Source organism: Lynx rufus, unplaced genomic scaffold, assembly GCF_022079265.1.
Source record: "Lynx rufus isolate CCGP_SWC_20201006 ecotype Redwood Valley unplaced genomic scaffold, mLynRuf1.p SCAF_6, whole genome shotgun sequence".
Taxonomy (NCBI): domain Eukaryota; kingdom Metazoa; phylum Chordata; class Mammalia; order Carnivora; family Felidae; genus Lynx; species Lynx rufus.
The window spans coordinates 20744599-20761557 of NW_025814878.1; the positions used below are offsets into that span (position 1 = coordinate 20744599).

General features: G+C 38.6%; 2 protein-coding genes across 7 annotated transcripts in view; one reads left to right on the plus strand and one right to left on the minus strand.

Annotated features, from left to right (window-relative positions):
* REPS1 (RALBP1 associated Eps domain containing 1) overlaps window positions 1-9734 on the plus strand; it is an 88538-nt gene extending 78804 nt beyond the window's left edge. For 5 of the 6 annotated variants that reach the window (XM_047101492.1, XM_047101493.1, XM_047101494.1 and 2 more), the window contains 6 exons: window positions 378-442; window positions 2589-2774; window positions 3747-3842; window positions 5490-5638; window positions 6337-6442; window positions 8449-9734. In XM_047101492.1, the coding sequence (XP_046957448.1) occupies window positions 378-442; window positions 2589-2774; window positions 3747-3842; window positions 5490-5638; window positions 6337-6442; window positions 8449-8517 (671 nt within the window). In that variant the 3' untranslated portion in view covers window positions 8518-9734. The remainder of the gene's footprint in view (window positions 1-377; window positions 443-2588; window positions 2775-3746; window positions 3843-5489; window positions 5639-6336; window positions 6443-8448) is intronic. The other variant, XM_047101497.1, reaches the window with a different exon arrangement.
* A 932-nt stretch (window positions 9735-10666) lies between these two features.
* Window positions 10667-16959, minus strand: part of ECT2L (epithelial cell transforming 2 like) — a 66957-nt gene continuing 60664 nt past the window's right edge. Inside the window, exons 19-20 of the mRNA XM_047103135.1 lie at window positions 12571-12743; window positions 10667-10794 (exon numbers count right to left, since the gene is read on the minus strand). Of these exons, the coding sequence (XP_046959091.1) occupies window positions 10667-10794; window positions 12571-12743 (301 nt within the window). The remainder of the gene's footprint in view (window positions 10795-12570; window positions 12744-16959) is intronic.

Genomic DNA, 16959 nt, shown 5'->3' on the forward strand with positions numbered 1-16959 from the left:
TTAAGAAAGATTGTATTATTTGGGAATCATTTACATAGAAACGATAGAATGAATGAAAAAAGAAAATTTGGACGTCTGCGTATTTTATAGCTGAAGAGCATTCAGAAATAGGAGAAGAAAGCCAAGATGGTATAGTATTACGGAAACAAGCATGTCACGACTGTCTCGTGCAGAGAACAAGAGAAACGAGGTCTGAGAAAGGGCCATGAGGCTTGGTTATTAAGTCCTATGTAGATAGTTTTACAGGATAGTAAATGCCTTCTAGTACTTACCAAACATTCTTACAAATCTTCATCATTTGATCACATTCACTCCACCTGTTGGTTGTACTAGCAAAGTGTGTATTTACTAAAAAGACAACTTGTGTGTTTACTCAGGACAACAACAGGCTGGGGTTGTTGCCCACCCTCCTGCAGTGCCTCCAAGGCCACAGCCCTCACAGGTAATCCTTCGGTGCTTCCATTACTGGGTGGTCTTATCTGTTAGGCGTTCACTGCTACTCTAGAATTACTTTGAACATCAGGAATTACCTAATTGTCATTCTTTTTTTTTTTTTTTTTAAATGTTTATTTTTGAGAGAGAGAGAGACACACACAGAGTGTGAGCAAGGGAGGGGCAGAGAGAGAGAGGGAGACACCGAATCCGAAGCAGGCTCCAGGCTCTGAGCTGTCAGCACAGAGCCCCATGCGGGGCTCGAACCCACGAACCACAAGATCATGACCTGAGCCAGAGTCAGACACTCAACCGACTGAGCTACCCAGGCGCTCCTCTAATTGTCATTCTTAATGAACATTTCATTCAGAGAAGCTAAGTCTTGTTTGGAAGTCAAGAATAATGATTGGAGTTATCTTTTGAAAGAAGCTTAAAAGTGGACCAAATGATAATGTCTTGATAAAGGAAGGTTTAGTGGAAAGAACAACAGGTTGGGCGACAGGAGATGTCCGTTTATGTCCTGGATCTAGCAGCACCTCAGTGCCCTCACTGCATCTCTCTGGCGATGTTATTCCAGCAGTAGAGGAAGTGTTAGATGACCTCTGTATCCCTGCCAGGTAGAAATTGTTTCCGTCTAATCTGTTCTAAGATTCTCGATTATAGCTGTTAGTTGTATGAGACTGGCTAGCTGACTACCTTTTACATGAATGAATTCGGTTGATTTTTCTGGGTTAGATCCTTATAATGAAGTTGGTTATTTGAAGTTAAAAAGATGGTTTCTTAGTCTTTACGAGTAAGATACTGAAATTTGAAGATTTTAGTATGTATTTTACCTCAAGTACTAGCGAAAATATATATTGGGTTAAACTGGAAACCCAGGGAGTTGGTCACTTGATTCAAGAACCAGTCCAGAGGGGAAGACAGACCTATAAACAACAATTACAGGACAAGTGCTGCTCCAGGCGTATTTGTAAAATGCTTCGCCACAGCTTTACTAGCTAGTGAAGTCAAGGGTCACGTTGAAAAGGTGTAAGTAAAACGAAGGAAGTAAGGCTTTAAGCAAAGACTTGAGAGATGAAGTAGTGTTTCTTGGGGAGAGGGCCCTCCAATCAGAAGGAATGACATTGCCTGGCATAATCAAGGGAAGATGAGTTAGTTCTGTGCAACCGGAGTGATGGGGAATGAAACTGTGGACACGGGGAAGGGGCAGAGCATCTCCAGATCAAGAGTTTTTCTTACAGGAGATGGAGAATTTTTAACGGATAAGCAGGGAAGAGACTGCAGATTTATTCCTGTGTTGTCCTGTACTTCCATCACAATAAAACTGCTCACAGTGTATTTTAATTCCTTGTTTTCTTGCTCTTATCCTGCACTAGACTATCTGCTTCATTAGGTCATGGGCCTTATTTTTTTGTTTGCTGTTATTTCCATAGTGCTTGGCCAAAAGTTAGATCCTCAATAAATGTATTTTTGGGTTGAAGATTTTAGAGGATTGCTCTGGCAGAGGAGTGGAAGAAAATTGAAGGGAAGTAATGCCAAAGTATTGGGAGAATAGTTAGAGTGGTGGTTTTCACACTTTAATGTAACCTTTTTAGAAATATGATGGAACATTGTTTTAATAAAAGTAACTTTTTTAAAGCACAAACTGTTGTGCAGTGTCCCGATTAAAAAAAAAAAAAGACACAAGTGGAGAATCTGGGAGTAGGGCCAGACCCTCCCTGTCCTCGGATGTACTTTCTTTGTAATAAGAATTTTGTAAAAGTATCTTTTTTTTAAATCTCCTTTAAAAACTTATTTATTTTGAGAGCGAGCGCAAGCAGGGGCCGGGGGGCATGGAGGGGGGCGCGGGGAGAGAATCCCAAGCAGGCTCCGTGCTGTCAACGCAGAGCCCAGCCGGGTTTGATCTCATGAGTCGGACGCTTAACCACCTGAGCCACCCAGCTGCCCCTAAAAGTATCTTTTTTTATTGAAAGTTTGTCATCTTAACCTTTTGAGTGTCTCAGCATGCCACTTACAGTTTTTTAGAGGCTAGATGCTACTGTAGCTCACCTCCCTGAATTTACAGGTAACAAGGTTATTTGTACAATGTATTTTCAAAGAAGGTTTCTGCCAGTGATACACTAATGTGTGTTCCTCCCTCCTAAACCATCGTGCAGGCTCCTGGTCCCGTTGTGCATCGCCCAGTGGATGCCGATGGCCTAATAACTCATACTAGTACCTCACCTCAGCAGATACCAGAACAACCAAATTTTGCAGATTTCAGCCAGTTTGAAGTATTTGCTGCATCAAACGTAAATGAAGAACAAGAAGATGAAGCCGAGAAACATGCAGAGGTCCTACCGGTGAGTTTTCAAGGGCTTAGCTGATTTTCTGCTGGGAAACGCTTCCCACATTATATTCATAAGTAGGTCTGTAAACAGAGGAACCTCTAAAAAGTAGATACTAGAATGGACATGAGTGAATAAAATATCTTCTGCTGCTGCTCTAGAGGATTTCTGTTGCCTAGGTCTGTGCTTCTTAATTTTTTTAATTGGTCTTCGACACCTGCTGGTTGCAATAATAAGAATGAGAATCTGCGTGGAAGTTAGTTGTCGTGTGAAAAGATACAAACACAACCATCTGGTCATGGCTGAAACACTGCTCAGGGGCTTGCTTCTTAATGCTGAGCGTCTGATGTGTGATTTGGTGAAGATTTCCGTGTAATAAGTGGCTGTGGTTACCATAGCTACACTCCATTTGTGTGACAGTAAGTCACTTCAGTTAGACAGCAGCGTTCCAGGAGATTCTGTTTAGTTCTAGTGGCAAGAACTTCTCTAGGGATTCCCGACTTCACTAAACATAAATGTGAAGTTGGAGAGACTTATTAAAGCTTCTTACAGATCCGATCCATGGGAAATTTTCTACTAGCCGCTTCTTCAAGCCTGTAACTTTCTGCCTAGCCTTGGGGCCTCTAGGTGTGTGGGCTGTGCCTCCAGGAAGGCAGGGCGAGCCTGAGGGGAAGTCCAGGTGTGCCCAGGGCATTGGGTACTCGGCTCTCTGGGGTGGAGGCATCCGCTCCCCCAACCGCAAGAATTTTCCAGACTGTGCCGGGCTGCATTGTCAGCCCTCCGCTTCTCCCTCAGAGACCTGTCACCTTCCCTGCTCCCTGCCTTTCTGTAGGACAGAATAGTCATTGTACGGGGTTTTCTCAAATTCCTTATTATCAGACTGAACATTTTCTTAATATTTTACTCTCTGATTTGTTAACATATGTATTTATGCATAATTTTATACTGATTACATATAGTTAGGAATGATAATATATTCATCTCTAGGTTGAAAAAGCTTCTGATCCTGCAAGTTCTCTTCGAGTTGCCAAAACAGATAGTAAAATTGAAGAGAAGACAGCTGCTAGTGCTCCTGCCAATGTGGTAGGCGACAAGTCTTGTGTAATATTGGTTATTTTGTACATGTAAAATGTTACATGACGTCATTTTTACTTTGTAAGATTTTAAAACTGACAGAAATCTTAGAAATAAAGTTAACCGTAGAGCAGCCTAACCCACCCACTGCCAGAACTGTAATATACTGAGTCGGTCTCAGAACAAGGTCTGCCCGTTTAAAAATTCTAGGAGATAATAGTCTGTCATCCAGTATAGACCATAGGTTCTCAGAACTCATGTTACTACATTGTTCACATGCATAAAATAGAGCTTCCTTATTGGTCACATTCAGTTTGCTTTATTGCAGTCTTAAGTGTCATAGGGAAAAATGGTCAACCCTTGAAGAATGTTATGCTCTGGGCTCTTCTTCTTGACTGTTTTGGGGATTATTTTTTCCCCAGCACATTTCATGAAAATTTCTACACACACGGTAAAGTTGAGAGAATTTTACGTTATATACATCAAAAAACCCACACTTGACCGTACCATTACCAGTTTCCTGTACTTGCATTGTCATGTATCTCTCCGTCCTTTATCTACATCAGTTTTTCGTATCTGTTTTTTGCATTTCAAAGTAAATTACAGATACTGGCATATTTTTCGGTTCAGAGAAAAGTCTTGGTAATTTTTTTTTTCTGTTCTCATCCAGATATTCCCAGTAGTTATTACAGCACGTGCCTCTGAAAGTGCTTAAATTGTGCTTTCTGGACACCTTAGTTTGTACCGTATTTCTGTGATGTTTTTTAATAGTGTGTTTTTGTCAGCTCACAGCAACACATAGCACTTAACCAAAGATATGGCAGTTGATTCTCATTTTTATCTATGAACAGATCAAATCAGGTTATGGTAAATGCCAAAATACCATATTTGAATCTCAGTTTCCAACAAAATGTCCACTTGTATTCAAGAGTTACAAATTACTGGGGCTCCTGGGGGGCTCAGTCGGTTAAGCGTCCGACTTCAGGGCAGGTCATGATCTCACGGTTTGTGGGTTCGAGCCCCACAGCGGGCTCTGTGCTGACAGCTTGGAGCCTGGATCCTGCCTCAGATTCTGTGTCTCCCTCTCTCTCTGCCCTCCCCGCTCATGCTGTCACACGCATGTGCGCATTCTCTCTCTCCCCCCCCCAAAATAAACATTTAAAAAGTTACAGTTATTGTGCATTTTAGTTATGAGTTTTAAAGTATTGCCTAGCTTTCTACTTCTTTATAAATTGCTTTATTATTGGTATATTTTAGTATTTTTGAGTAGGAAATCCTAGGATAATGGATACATATTTCTGGAGACTCCCTTTTATACTTATTAAACAGGTATATATATTGAGCATGTTTCTTGTTAACATTTAAACTGTGAATATTATAGTTTTGAGTCAGATTTGGGACTCAAGGAACTCCTGTTGCCCTTTTTAAAAGAGTATCTTGTTAGGTACATTCACAATTATGATGTCAGCAGCCTCTCCTATTGAAATGTAACTTAGCTGTGGTTACATCTGTATAAATTGTTTTAAAGTGGGACAGATGACTTTTAATTTTTGGAAAATAAGCAGTTTAAAGAAAGCAAATGATGTTGGTGAAGTGCTAATTAACCGTGAATGTCTTCAGGACATGCTCCTTGTTGACGGAATTCTTCTCTTCCAGAGCAAAGGCACAACACCCCTTGCACCACCACCTAAACCTGTTCGCAGAAGATTAAAATCAGAAGATGAATTAAGGCCAGAAGTTGATGAACATACACAAAAGACCGGTGTCTTAGCTGCTGTTCTTGCATCACAGCCTTCTATTCCTAGGTAATCAGAGTAGTTCTGAAACAAATGTAATTACTAGTAACAAAAAGCACAGCAATTAAATTATCAGACTAGCTCTTTAGTTGAGCAGAGGTTCTCAGCTTCTCCTCTTTAAGCATTTTCTCTTTTATGAGCAGGTGTAATATGCTTTCCACTTTTCCTCTTTCTATTATTAAGTTCAATTCCATTTTAAAACCCAAACGCAAACCCTTGAGCAGATTTTTAAAAAATTGATAGTGTAGAACAACACTAATATTTTAACTACGGTTGTCTTAGATCCAGCTGACTCAGGGGCTTGTGCGCCAAATTCATCCCATGGCCTGTTTTTGTAAGTCCCAGAACTAAGGCTTTCACATTTGTGTAAAGAAGAGAAGAGCCAAGAGAAAGGAAAAAAAAAACAAAACAAAACAAGAATATGCTGCAGAAACCATATGACCCACAAATTTAAAATATTTACTGTGTGGTTGTATACAGAAGAGGGTTGCTGATGAGTTCTACAGAAGAAGAACAATTAAAACAATAATAATTAAGCTTTGATACTTCTGGCTGACCACTGAAACCAAGCAAGTGAGGTTGAACTATGCCATTAAGGCAAAAGATGCTCTTCTACTTTCTGGATTTAGTGATAGGTCAGGGAAGAATGAGAGAATTTAAAGATAAGAAATGAAAGTCATGTTTTCTTACCCTCTTTATCTTTTCAGGTCTGTTGGGAAAGATAAGAAAGCAATTCAGGCATCAATTAGACGCAATAAGGAAACCAATACAGTTTTGGCCAGATTGAACAGTGAATTGCAGCAACAATTAAAGGTATTCTGAATCTCTACTGGGGAACTTCCATGGACTCAAAACATCTTAGAGTTAATAGGAACTTAGAAGTGATCCAGCAATTCATAGGCTATATGGAACTTCCCAGGTAGCAAGAGAAACAAACGAGTTATCGAAAATGTTCTTTATGCCTTTGAACCTTTTCATAGTAGAAGGAATTTTGCATATTCAATTCTGGTCTGATTGCCATACCCTACATATATATGGCATCACTATTTCTGTAATATTCCTGAACTTTCATAATGAAACCCTAGAGAGGAAATGTCGTGACCTCAGGTACCTCCAAGATCATAGACATGGTTCTCTATGCTCTTACTGAATTCTAAGATGATTTGAGTATTGTTAGTTTATCCTTTTATCAAAGACAACTCAGAATCTATTAAAGGGACTCAAACAGGTCTAAAGAAGAAGGAGGATGCGGACAATTTAGATCATGTCACATGTGGAAGAGAAAAGACTAGCCTTCAGTAGAAATGCTGCTTATGGCCAGCGTGTACTCCTGTCAACTGTACTTGAGAGGAATGGGTTTGTTTTTCTTACTACTGTGATTTCTTTGAATCCCTCCAAATAAAAATTAGCCAGAATCATTTATGGTTTACCAACATTATTAAATATTCATGTCTTGTAAACCAGTGGCTCTCAAATCTTAACATGTGCACAGTTAATCAGGGGTCATGTTAAAATGCAAGTTCTGGTTCATATTAGGTATGGCATGGGCCTTGAGAATTCTGCATTTCTCATAAGCTTCCAGATGATGACTGTTGCTCTCAGTTCGCGTAGCAAGGTTGTAAACCACAAAGATGAGAAAAGAGTCTGTGGAAGTATAAATTGAATTATGAAATTTGTAAAATAAATGCAGAGTTAGTTCGTTCCCAAAACATTCTGTTTATATCCCTCATCTAGCATTTATCACACTATCTGGAATTACTGTCTATGGCACATTTGTCTCTCTGGCCTACTAAAATGAACTCACTGAGAGTAAAGCATATTTTCTGCTCAGGGCGACCGTAATACATTGTCCAAATCAAAATACTTTTCAGAGAAAAGAGAGAGGGATGTGTTAATGTGTAGGCCAGGACATCAGAAATAAACTGGGGCTCCCCTAGATAAACTCACAACCGTATTGTCTCCATCCCCAAAACCTAGCGCATGTTAGGCATTTGATAAATACCTGTGAATGAATGGTATTTTTGTACAACTCTTTGATCAAAGAAGAGATTTGTAGTCTATGGTTATGAATTTGGTCTGTTGTAAAGGAAGAATGTAAAACTGAGAACAAGCTTGCTTACCATATCTTGACGATGGAAATCTTATCAGCACATGTTTTTCTGAAGAACTAAGGAAGCCTATAGAAACATCTATATAGAAGCTATGTTAAAAATCACTTTTCTCACTATATCTGAGAACAGAAAAAAGAAGTATGATATGAAATAGGAAGAGGTAGCTCTGGTTAAAACACGATACTATCAGGGTGATCGAGAAAAAGAAAAAACAAAGCAGGTGAGTTAGAATTTCCTGGCTGTCTGAAAAGACGGCTCAGAATCAACAGTGATTAGAAATTCTGATTGCAAAATAGATTTATTCTTTGTGAAACTGAAACTCAGATGAGGTTCAGGAGTTTTTATGACCAGATATCACCAGGAGAAAGAATCTGTTTAATTGATTCATCAGCTGTTACTGCAGGGGGTAGGTTTTATGCAAAATGCATGCATGAATAGCCATCATTTGCAAATTTTGGCTTTTCTAATAATTAAAAAACATTTTATTACCCTGATTTATTTTGTAAGAAAAAGATTTCAGTTAAGATCGTACCTTAATTTTGTGTACATTTAAAGAAACTACTTTTCTCAAGTGAGGTATCCTTTTAAAATATGAATGACTATCCCTTCATCACAAGTTTAAATTGTTTTCTTGATGCTTAGTTGTTGTATATGTGCCTTCATTTTTGTGTACTTTGAAATATAACTTAGCTTTGCATCTTTTCTCAGGATGTTCTTGAGGAGAGAATTTCTCTGGAAGTTCAACTGGAACAACTTCGACCGTTCTCTCACCTATAAGCCAATTGCCGTTAACTGTGAACATACCCATTTTTAAGCAGTTCTGGGTCCAAGCCAATTTGGAGACCCAGACAGTCAGCTCACTGCTTAATTCAACATTGAATTTTATGATTCTGTTTTGCCCTATATGTTCACCTGTATTTAAGTATCTTTTATTTTTTAATTTCAACAATAAAAGGGTCAGGATGACTTTTTCTGGAGGTTATATTGTTTTTGTTGGCACAGCCCACTCTTCTTTACTCCGTAGCATCAGGAACTCGGAACATGGGTCCAGTGCACTTACGTGGCCAGAACCTCACACTGATTTGATTTACAGAACGGCCTTCCCGTTTATATCTTAAGCACAGACTGAAATATTTGCAAAAGGGGAGACAAAATTAAATGAATTGTCAAGTTGTCTTTTAGGTTTACATAAAGCACCTATGGGTTTTTTTGTAAAAATCTTTAAAATGAGTTTCCTACTGAATTTTTTTATTCGAAAGAACTATATTGCATGAGGCACTCTTTAACCCTAATCAGCAGTCTTCAGGAGTCATGTGGCACTTTCAGGTTCTTCCATGTCCACTTGGGGGTCAGAATTTATCATTTCTCTTGTGAAAATTTGAGCCATTTTACCAGTAACTTAAAATTTTCGTGTGTGAGGTTTTGACTCCGCAGTCATGTAAACTTACAAGATAGCTACGAAGCCAGGCCTTTCTTATTCGTCTCCTAGAAGGGAAGGGAAAGCGTTGAAACCACCAACAACATAAGTACCGTCCACTTGCAAACATCACCATTTTTTGCATGATTTATGCACTTGACTCTCAGTTAGAAGCTTATGCTTATCAGTCACTACAGGGATTATTTTCAGGTAATAATGTTTTAAAACTTCTGAGGGCATTAATTATCACAGAATAAATGGAAATTTCTTGAGATTTCCAGTTTTACCTTCAGCTATCCTGTCCTTCATTCTTTCACCATAGAGACAGGTTTTTTCCTATTAACGGAGCTTCTGAGGTGTGTCCTATTAAGAATGATATACTGTCTTAGAATTTGTTTTACATTATATGATAAATACATTTTGATCACATTTGTAAATTTGCATTCACTGCTGACCAACAACAGATGTTCTCTTTAATGGTTTATTCTGTCTGTCGGATCAAGATGTTAAGCTGCATGGATATATCATGACAGAATCAAAGTGTGATTTTACACTAATAAAACACCACAATATTTAACTTCTGTATATTTTTTAACAAGAATTTAAGTTTTCAAGAATTAGAAGGAATCTATGTGTTTATTAAAGATGTTTAATATAGCCCAGTTCACAATCCTAGACTGTACTAGTAGATTTTATTATTATCTTAAAGGAGAATATGAAACAGGAAAGTGACAACTGAAAGCTTCCAATATTAATATCTACTTTAAGTGAAAAATATTATTACTGCATACATCAGCAAAAGTTTCCAGGTAGCTAACAGGTTATGGCTTCAGTTTGTTAAATAATTGAATGAAGGCCTTTTAAAGACACGGAAAACTACTCAACACCTATTTTGCTGTTTCTCTTAAAACAGAATTGTCTTACTTCCTTTATTTTTGTTTCTTAAATGTTTTTTTTTTTCCCACCAGCCTTCTAATTTAACAATGTCTAATTTAACTTTTTAAAACTTACTTGGTAGGTCTAAAATTTTAATTTTGAAGCGAAAGAAAGAAAGAAAGAAAGAAAGAAAGAAAGAAAGAAAGAAAGAAAAAGAAAATTTTGATATACACATTTCTAAATCAATTATATCATGAAAATTTATAAAGATATGATAAGTCACCAACAAAATATTTCTCTAAACTGATCATTTAAAAAACGCTTTTTATTCCAATTTTGTTTTTCATTAGATCACAAAATAAAACTTTCAAATTAATCAAAATAATATTGTCTATGAAAATAACTACCAAAAGAAGTGCTTCAAAATTTTGGACTCAAATTGTTACTGTACATTTCACATAGTTGAACATGGATGATAAAGCTTAAAAGTTAGGAGGGACTGAAGTCCCTAGGGATCATCCTAGTTTGTTCTCCTATCATCCGTGACAAATCGTCATTCTGCTTCCTGCTGGATCTTCTGGAATAGAAAATACATTGTGTTTGCCAGGGAGAATTAGCACCCAGAATGTTTTCTCACTTGTCCAAACTGCTTTTGATGGCATGTTGGAGTGCTGACAACCATAGGAATTTGTCGTCCCCAGCCTCTGTAGCACAAACCCATTCACGTTTTGGACCTTGAACAATAAATGCATTCCTGATATCTGTAAAAATATTTGAGGTATACTAATTAATGTTGGCAGGTCACAATCAAAATGTTTTAAAATTCAAGAATTGACCAAGTCACTTTGAGAATTTTTTGAAAACTAAAAAGGGATTCCAACAAATACAAATCCAGTTTAGAATATAAGTTCCTAAAAATACTGAATAATTTAGATATCTAAAATAACTTTTGTCTTTGTAATTGTTCAACTGTAATTAGCAGTTACTTTTAAAGACTAAATGGTAGATGATGTAATGTTCCTTAATTTTTTGTCTCGGCCACTCCAGAAGAACTGGAATCAGTAAGGTCTGCACTAAGAGCTGGTGCAGGCAGAGATGTGAGACCTAGGCCTGCACCACGCCGGTATGAAGGCCGGTGTCAGAATTAAGCCAGTTACGTACTTGAGTGCCAACCGCCTAGCAGGTTATAGAATGATGTTTTGACACAGGGAAGAGCTTACTAAGGGGAGGTGAAAGCAGACATCCCACCCTCCTTAACCATTCCCGGTGATTATAGACAGCTTAACTCAGGTTATCTGAGTTTGTCTTCTAGGTGGAAATATTTATTTTCACCTTTGGTGTTCATCTTTTTTCAGGCTCAGATTTAAAATGGGGCTAATTGTTTCCGATTCTGTGTCTCCCTCTCTCTCTGCCCCTCCCCCGTTCATGCTCTGTCTCTCTCTGTCCCAAAAATAAATAAACGTTGAAAAAAAAATTAAAAAAAAAAATGGGGCGCCTGGGTGGCGCAGTCGGTTAAGCGTCCGACTTCAGCCAGGTCACGATCTCGCGGTCCGGGAGTTCGAGCCCCGCGTCGGGCTCTGGGCTGATGGCTCAGAGCCTGGAGCCTGTTTCCGATTCTGTGTCTCCCTCTCTCTCTGCCCCTCCCCTGTTCATGCTCTGTCTCTCTCTGTCCCAAAAATAAATAAACGTTGAAAAAAAAAATTTTTTAAATGGGGCTAACACTAATGGGAAGCATCCCTTTTAATTGAGTTCCTTCTCTTAAGATCTTCGTTCCAGCTTTATCCTTACGTCCTGCCTTGACATGCAGTGAAAAATATTGGCCAGATTGTCTGGCCTAATAGAAATTGAGGAAAGAGAAAGATCCTTTTAAGCTTGGGAAGTAGAGTGCAGGATAATAACTAAAACTAGGCACAGTAGTGTTTTTAAGTAGGATTTCTTTTTGTAACAGACGATAGTTCTATTGAGGTTATTAATGAATGAAATGTTTGTTACTAAACATCCTTGGCAAATCTGTTAATTACAGAAGAACTTTCAACTTGAATATGAATTTAAGGAATAAAAGGTGCACAGATCTGTAATCACTTAGTCCTAGTGGAATGGGAATGTAGATAGAAATCTAAAATAGTAGCAAGTATAGGCAGTGTAGAGTCCCAGTAAAATGGAAAAGTGATGGATAATAATCTAAAATTGTAGCATTTACAAGAAGTAGCCAGTAGTGGTTATGAGGGCTCCAGCTCTCCTGTCAATTGCTTCAAAGAACTCAAGATGATGTTCGTTCATGCCTCCCTTTGTGATTTTTGAAATTGTTTTCCTAATATGTAGGGTTCACATCTGAAAATGCAAGCATTCCTTTCTTTTGCTATTTCTAATAGATGAAAGTTTACATTAATGAAACCTAAAAAACATTTGGATAATTATCAGCAAACTTGCAAATTAAAATCCCAGTCCTTTTCCCACTTTTATATTTTCATATAATGAGCATTATATAATACAGTTTTCTGAAGGTATTTAACTCTTGGAAGAAAAAGAATACATACATTTGGAATCTGGAATATCCTCTACAAGTAACCTATGAAGAGCCACCGACGCAATGAACTGGTAGGTTGATTTTGAAGTCCTTTCAAACGGAGTATGAGATGTGCCCCGACTCGAAACGAGTAGTGCATCATTGAAGAGAAAAAGACTGAGATCACGGGTGTGTTCGTAGGTCCTGTGTTAAAAGTGAAGGAGGATTACGTATACATACATACATGCTTTGTTACACAATTCCTCATCTTTGCATTGATAAGCCAGTTGTCAAGGCTTTTGCCCACTGCAGACCTTTGGAATGGCTGGTTGAAGTTCTGTGTAGTCCCTTCTGTCTCTCAGATGTGAATAGTCCCTCCTGTCTCTCAGACCAGGGCTGTGGGTGGGCCTCAAGGTGCCTTGATGGAATGGTCTGAACTTACTCATTGGCCAAGTGGTCAATCAGTGTGGGGAAATGGACGTTGAACTCTTCCTCCTTTATGACATGAATTGTGCGAAAGCTGTGTTTTCAAACTTCGGTCAAGTTTGGTATTTTAATGTTTGAAGTATTTGGGTAATGGGGAAAGTAAGTTTTTGTTTGGTTTCATCTTTAAGGGTAACAACAGTTTGGGGTAGAGAAAAACACAAGAACCAGTGTGGCACAAGGTGTCTTAAGCACAAAGCAGGGACAAATGCATTGAACTCCTAGGTAGGAAATTCGAATTTCTCTAATTTTGATTGGAGGGAAATCAATAGATGCTACACTTCATCGGTATGAAAGGTTAAGCGGCTCTTCATTTTCACTGAGATTGCTGCGATGGTTTATCAACAGGCAATACGTGACGTCCACCCCCGTCTCTGACCCTCTTTGCTGTTGTGTTGCTGGAGCCGGGTCTCTGTGTCTGGTAGGTGCCAGTGTGCTCTAGTAGGACTTCTCAGCAGAGAATCAAGCAACGGGTTGGGGAAGAGCCAGGGGAGCCGCGCCTCCCCCCAAACACAGTGTCCCCGGCGTCCCCCTCCCCACACACCAGGAGTGGCTAAGTGAAGCCGGCTCAGGGTTTTACGGAAGGATAACCAAAAACCAGCAATCCTCAGTTACTCCAAGAAAGGGAGTCACTTTACAGGCTTGATGTTCACAGGAAGTCTCTTCATTTTTTATCTCAATCATCTTTGTTTAATTTTTAAATTGTCTATGAACATCCACATCAAGTTTTACATAAATGCTAAGGTGACATCAGTCCATACCCTTGGTTTTTTTAAGTGTACTTTTTGGTCACTTTTTCTTTTTGCTTGGCTCCCTCCTCCCTACATTCAATTTATCCAAGTCACCAAGCTAGTACCTGGCTTTCTTCATTTTCTTCCCCGCTCAGGTAATCACACGCATATGCACGAATATACACATCTATTTATAGATACGTTGCCACTGTTTTACAAAAATGGAAATATTAGTCACACTTTTTTCCTGCTTTTGTCCACAATGGAAATCACTTCAAGTTAACTGGAATGGCTTTAATTTATCCTTTTTAATGGCCAACTAATACTTTATGGTGTGGGTAGCCCTTTTGATGCACATTGGTTTTGTTTACAGGCCTGGGTCTTTTTCCTCCCTTCCCTTTCTCTCTCCTTCCTTTCACTAGTTCTTTGTTGTCACTATGAGCGGTGTTCCAATAAACCGATCTTTACATGTAAACAAATCCCTTACATGCTGTTATTTCTATGAGATACGTTTTAGGGGGTTGGAGTGATTGGTCACAGGGTTTATGTATTTTTATCGAAAACTTCCAGATTGCTGTCCCTAAAAGCTGCTATAATTACCATTTAGAATCCATTTTATACAATGGTTCTGGCTTGTACATAGCACAAATGTTTTTTTTTAACATTTTTATTTATTTTTGAGAGAGGGTGGGGGAGGGGCAGATGGGGGGGGTGGGGACAGAGGATCCAAAGCAGGCTCTGCGCTGACAGCAGCAAGCTCCATACGGAGCTCAAACCCGTGAACCGTGAGATACGACCTAAGCCGAAGTTGGACGTTCAACTAACTGAGCCAACCGGGCACACCTCGTGGTACAAACTTTAATGTCCATCGAAATTACCTGGAGAATTTTGTTAAAATGCTAATTTTAGTGTAGAGCTACAGTAGCTCTGCGAATTTCTACATTTCTAAAATCTAATCGGTTTTCAGCTCATCTAATAGATGATGCTGATGTGCAGACCACATTTTGAACAGTGAAGCATTTAAATGATTTATTGGTTACAACCACGTCAAGCTAGGCAAAGGACTGGTTCCGGGAGTTAGACATTTTTTAAGGAGTACGATGCTTCCGATTCAGCTTTTTGGAGAGTATTAGGAAATACAGGTTGTGTTAGATGTGTGGGTAAATAGAAGAGCTGTGGTCACCCAACCATAAGCCAGCTTTTTCTTTTTCACACATTCCCTTCCCATTTCTATGTGATTATGATTTAGGCTGGAAAGAGTTGGGGTGCTTGCAAGAAACAATATTCTAGGTCAAGTTGATAGGGTATTCTGACAATAGGGGTGAGGGAGAGAGGAAGCAGGAAAGGCAGGAGATAACATTTATACAGATAAAGTCTGTATCTAATGGTCTACATGTGGTGAATGACCACTTTAAATAGGTAAAGAACACCCATATTCTTGCCCTTTTTTGGCATTCATTTTACCATATTACTGATAACAATTATTTTTCCTATCGTAACCAGTTTAGAAAAATGTTCAAAGCTATAATAAGATTTTTCTGTTTTATCTCAATTATCAGAGAACATGCATACAAGTTTGATTTAAAGAAGTGGCTTTGAAAGGAGTGTCTGCTTTGGTAAATGATCACTTTTTACCTTTGGAAGGGGTAATATTGAAAGTGGAGGTAAATGAAAGAATTCCAGTTTTGTGACCCACTTGGAGCAGGTGAGTGGTTAGGTGGCCCAGGGAAGGGAAGGAGCGGGCACATTAACTCGTAGTTGAGGCCACTTGCAATCAGAGGACATGGACAGGGAAACAGGCTTGAAAACGCACAAAGAGGCTTCTGTTATTTCAATCTGATTTGTAAGAATTTTGTTTAAAATACAGTAAAACCTTGGATTGTGAGTGACGTTCTGCGAATGTTCCGCAAGACGAGCAAACATTTCTAATAAGTTTTAACTTGGTAAATAATGTCTACGTGACGCCGAACGTCACACAATCACAACTGAGCCCAGGGTTCTTGAAATTTGCTTTGATATAAGTGCTTTGGATTACAAGCATGTTTCTGGAATGAATTATACTCGCAAACCAAACTTTTACTCTTTCTATATACCTGCGTTCTATCTAGAAGGTTTTCAAAGCCATTTACTAAATTAAGCCCCTCAAGATCAACAGTTTTCATCCACAGACAAGAAACACCAGAACTTTTTTTTTTAAACGTAACAATTCCTCTACATATATAAAAGTAAATAATTTCATCTTTCATATTGACATAATAGCGGCTAAAGTGGAAACTATGGTTTCAGAAAGCCACTTCTGCTCATACTGAAAAGAACCAACCCTAAGGGGTAGGGTTTTTCCTTTAAACTTGGATAGAATTTCTTTTCTTACTCAGAAGTAGGTCAAATGACTCAGCAAAAATGTAACAGCTCTGTTCTAGTTTAAATTCCTAACATCATCCTAGAAGTGTTTTGTTGTTGTTTATTGTATTAGACGGCCAAAACTACCAACTACCCAACTACTATAAATACATAAAACCTTCAAAGGAATTTTCAGAATACAACCTCCGGCACGAACAGACAACTGAGCCATCGGTTCTGTGAGCTGACCTGAGCCAAAACTGTCGCTCCCATACATCCACACTCTGACTTGAGGGTTGTGTGGCTTTTTGAGTTTCCAGAATAAGAATCAGTTCAGAGTCCCGTATCCCTGGGAAGTCCCCAAAACACAGTGGCCCTGGTAAATGACTGTAGGTCTTTTGGGGTAAGGCTAAAAGGAAAGTTTACAATCTATATTGGCAGTGTAATAGGGTTTTTCCAAGTCCCAAGAGGACTTGGTCTGAGATGTGGATGGCTCCGTTTAGTGATTCAAAGCCATGCCACTATTCACCAGTCCTAGAAGGCTCCACCTTTGGGCACCTTTGCATCAAGGTAGGAAAGAGGGAAGGAAAGAAAAAAAAAAAAAAAAAGTCTATTTAAAAACCAGCAGGCTTAAAGTCACATAAATGAAAATTGGCATTTCTGGAAAAAACTATATTATAAAAGTTCCAAATTCCATAATGTATTATAAAAGCTTAACATATCCCAAAACTCTGTGGGCGATATCCACAGAGGTACAAATAATAACCCCAAATTTCCTAACTCGAAAATGACTTTATGATTTCATCTCTACCCCCTGAGGAAATTTTTTCACTTACGGTGCAAATATTTACTTATTTTTTCTGTGT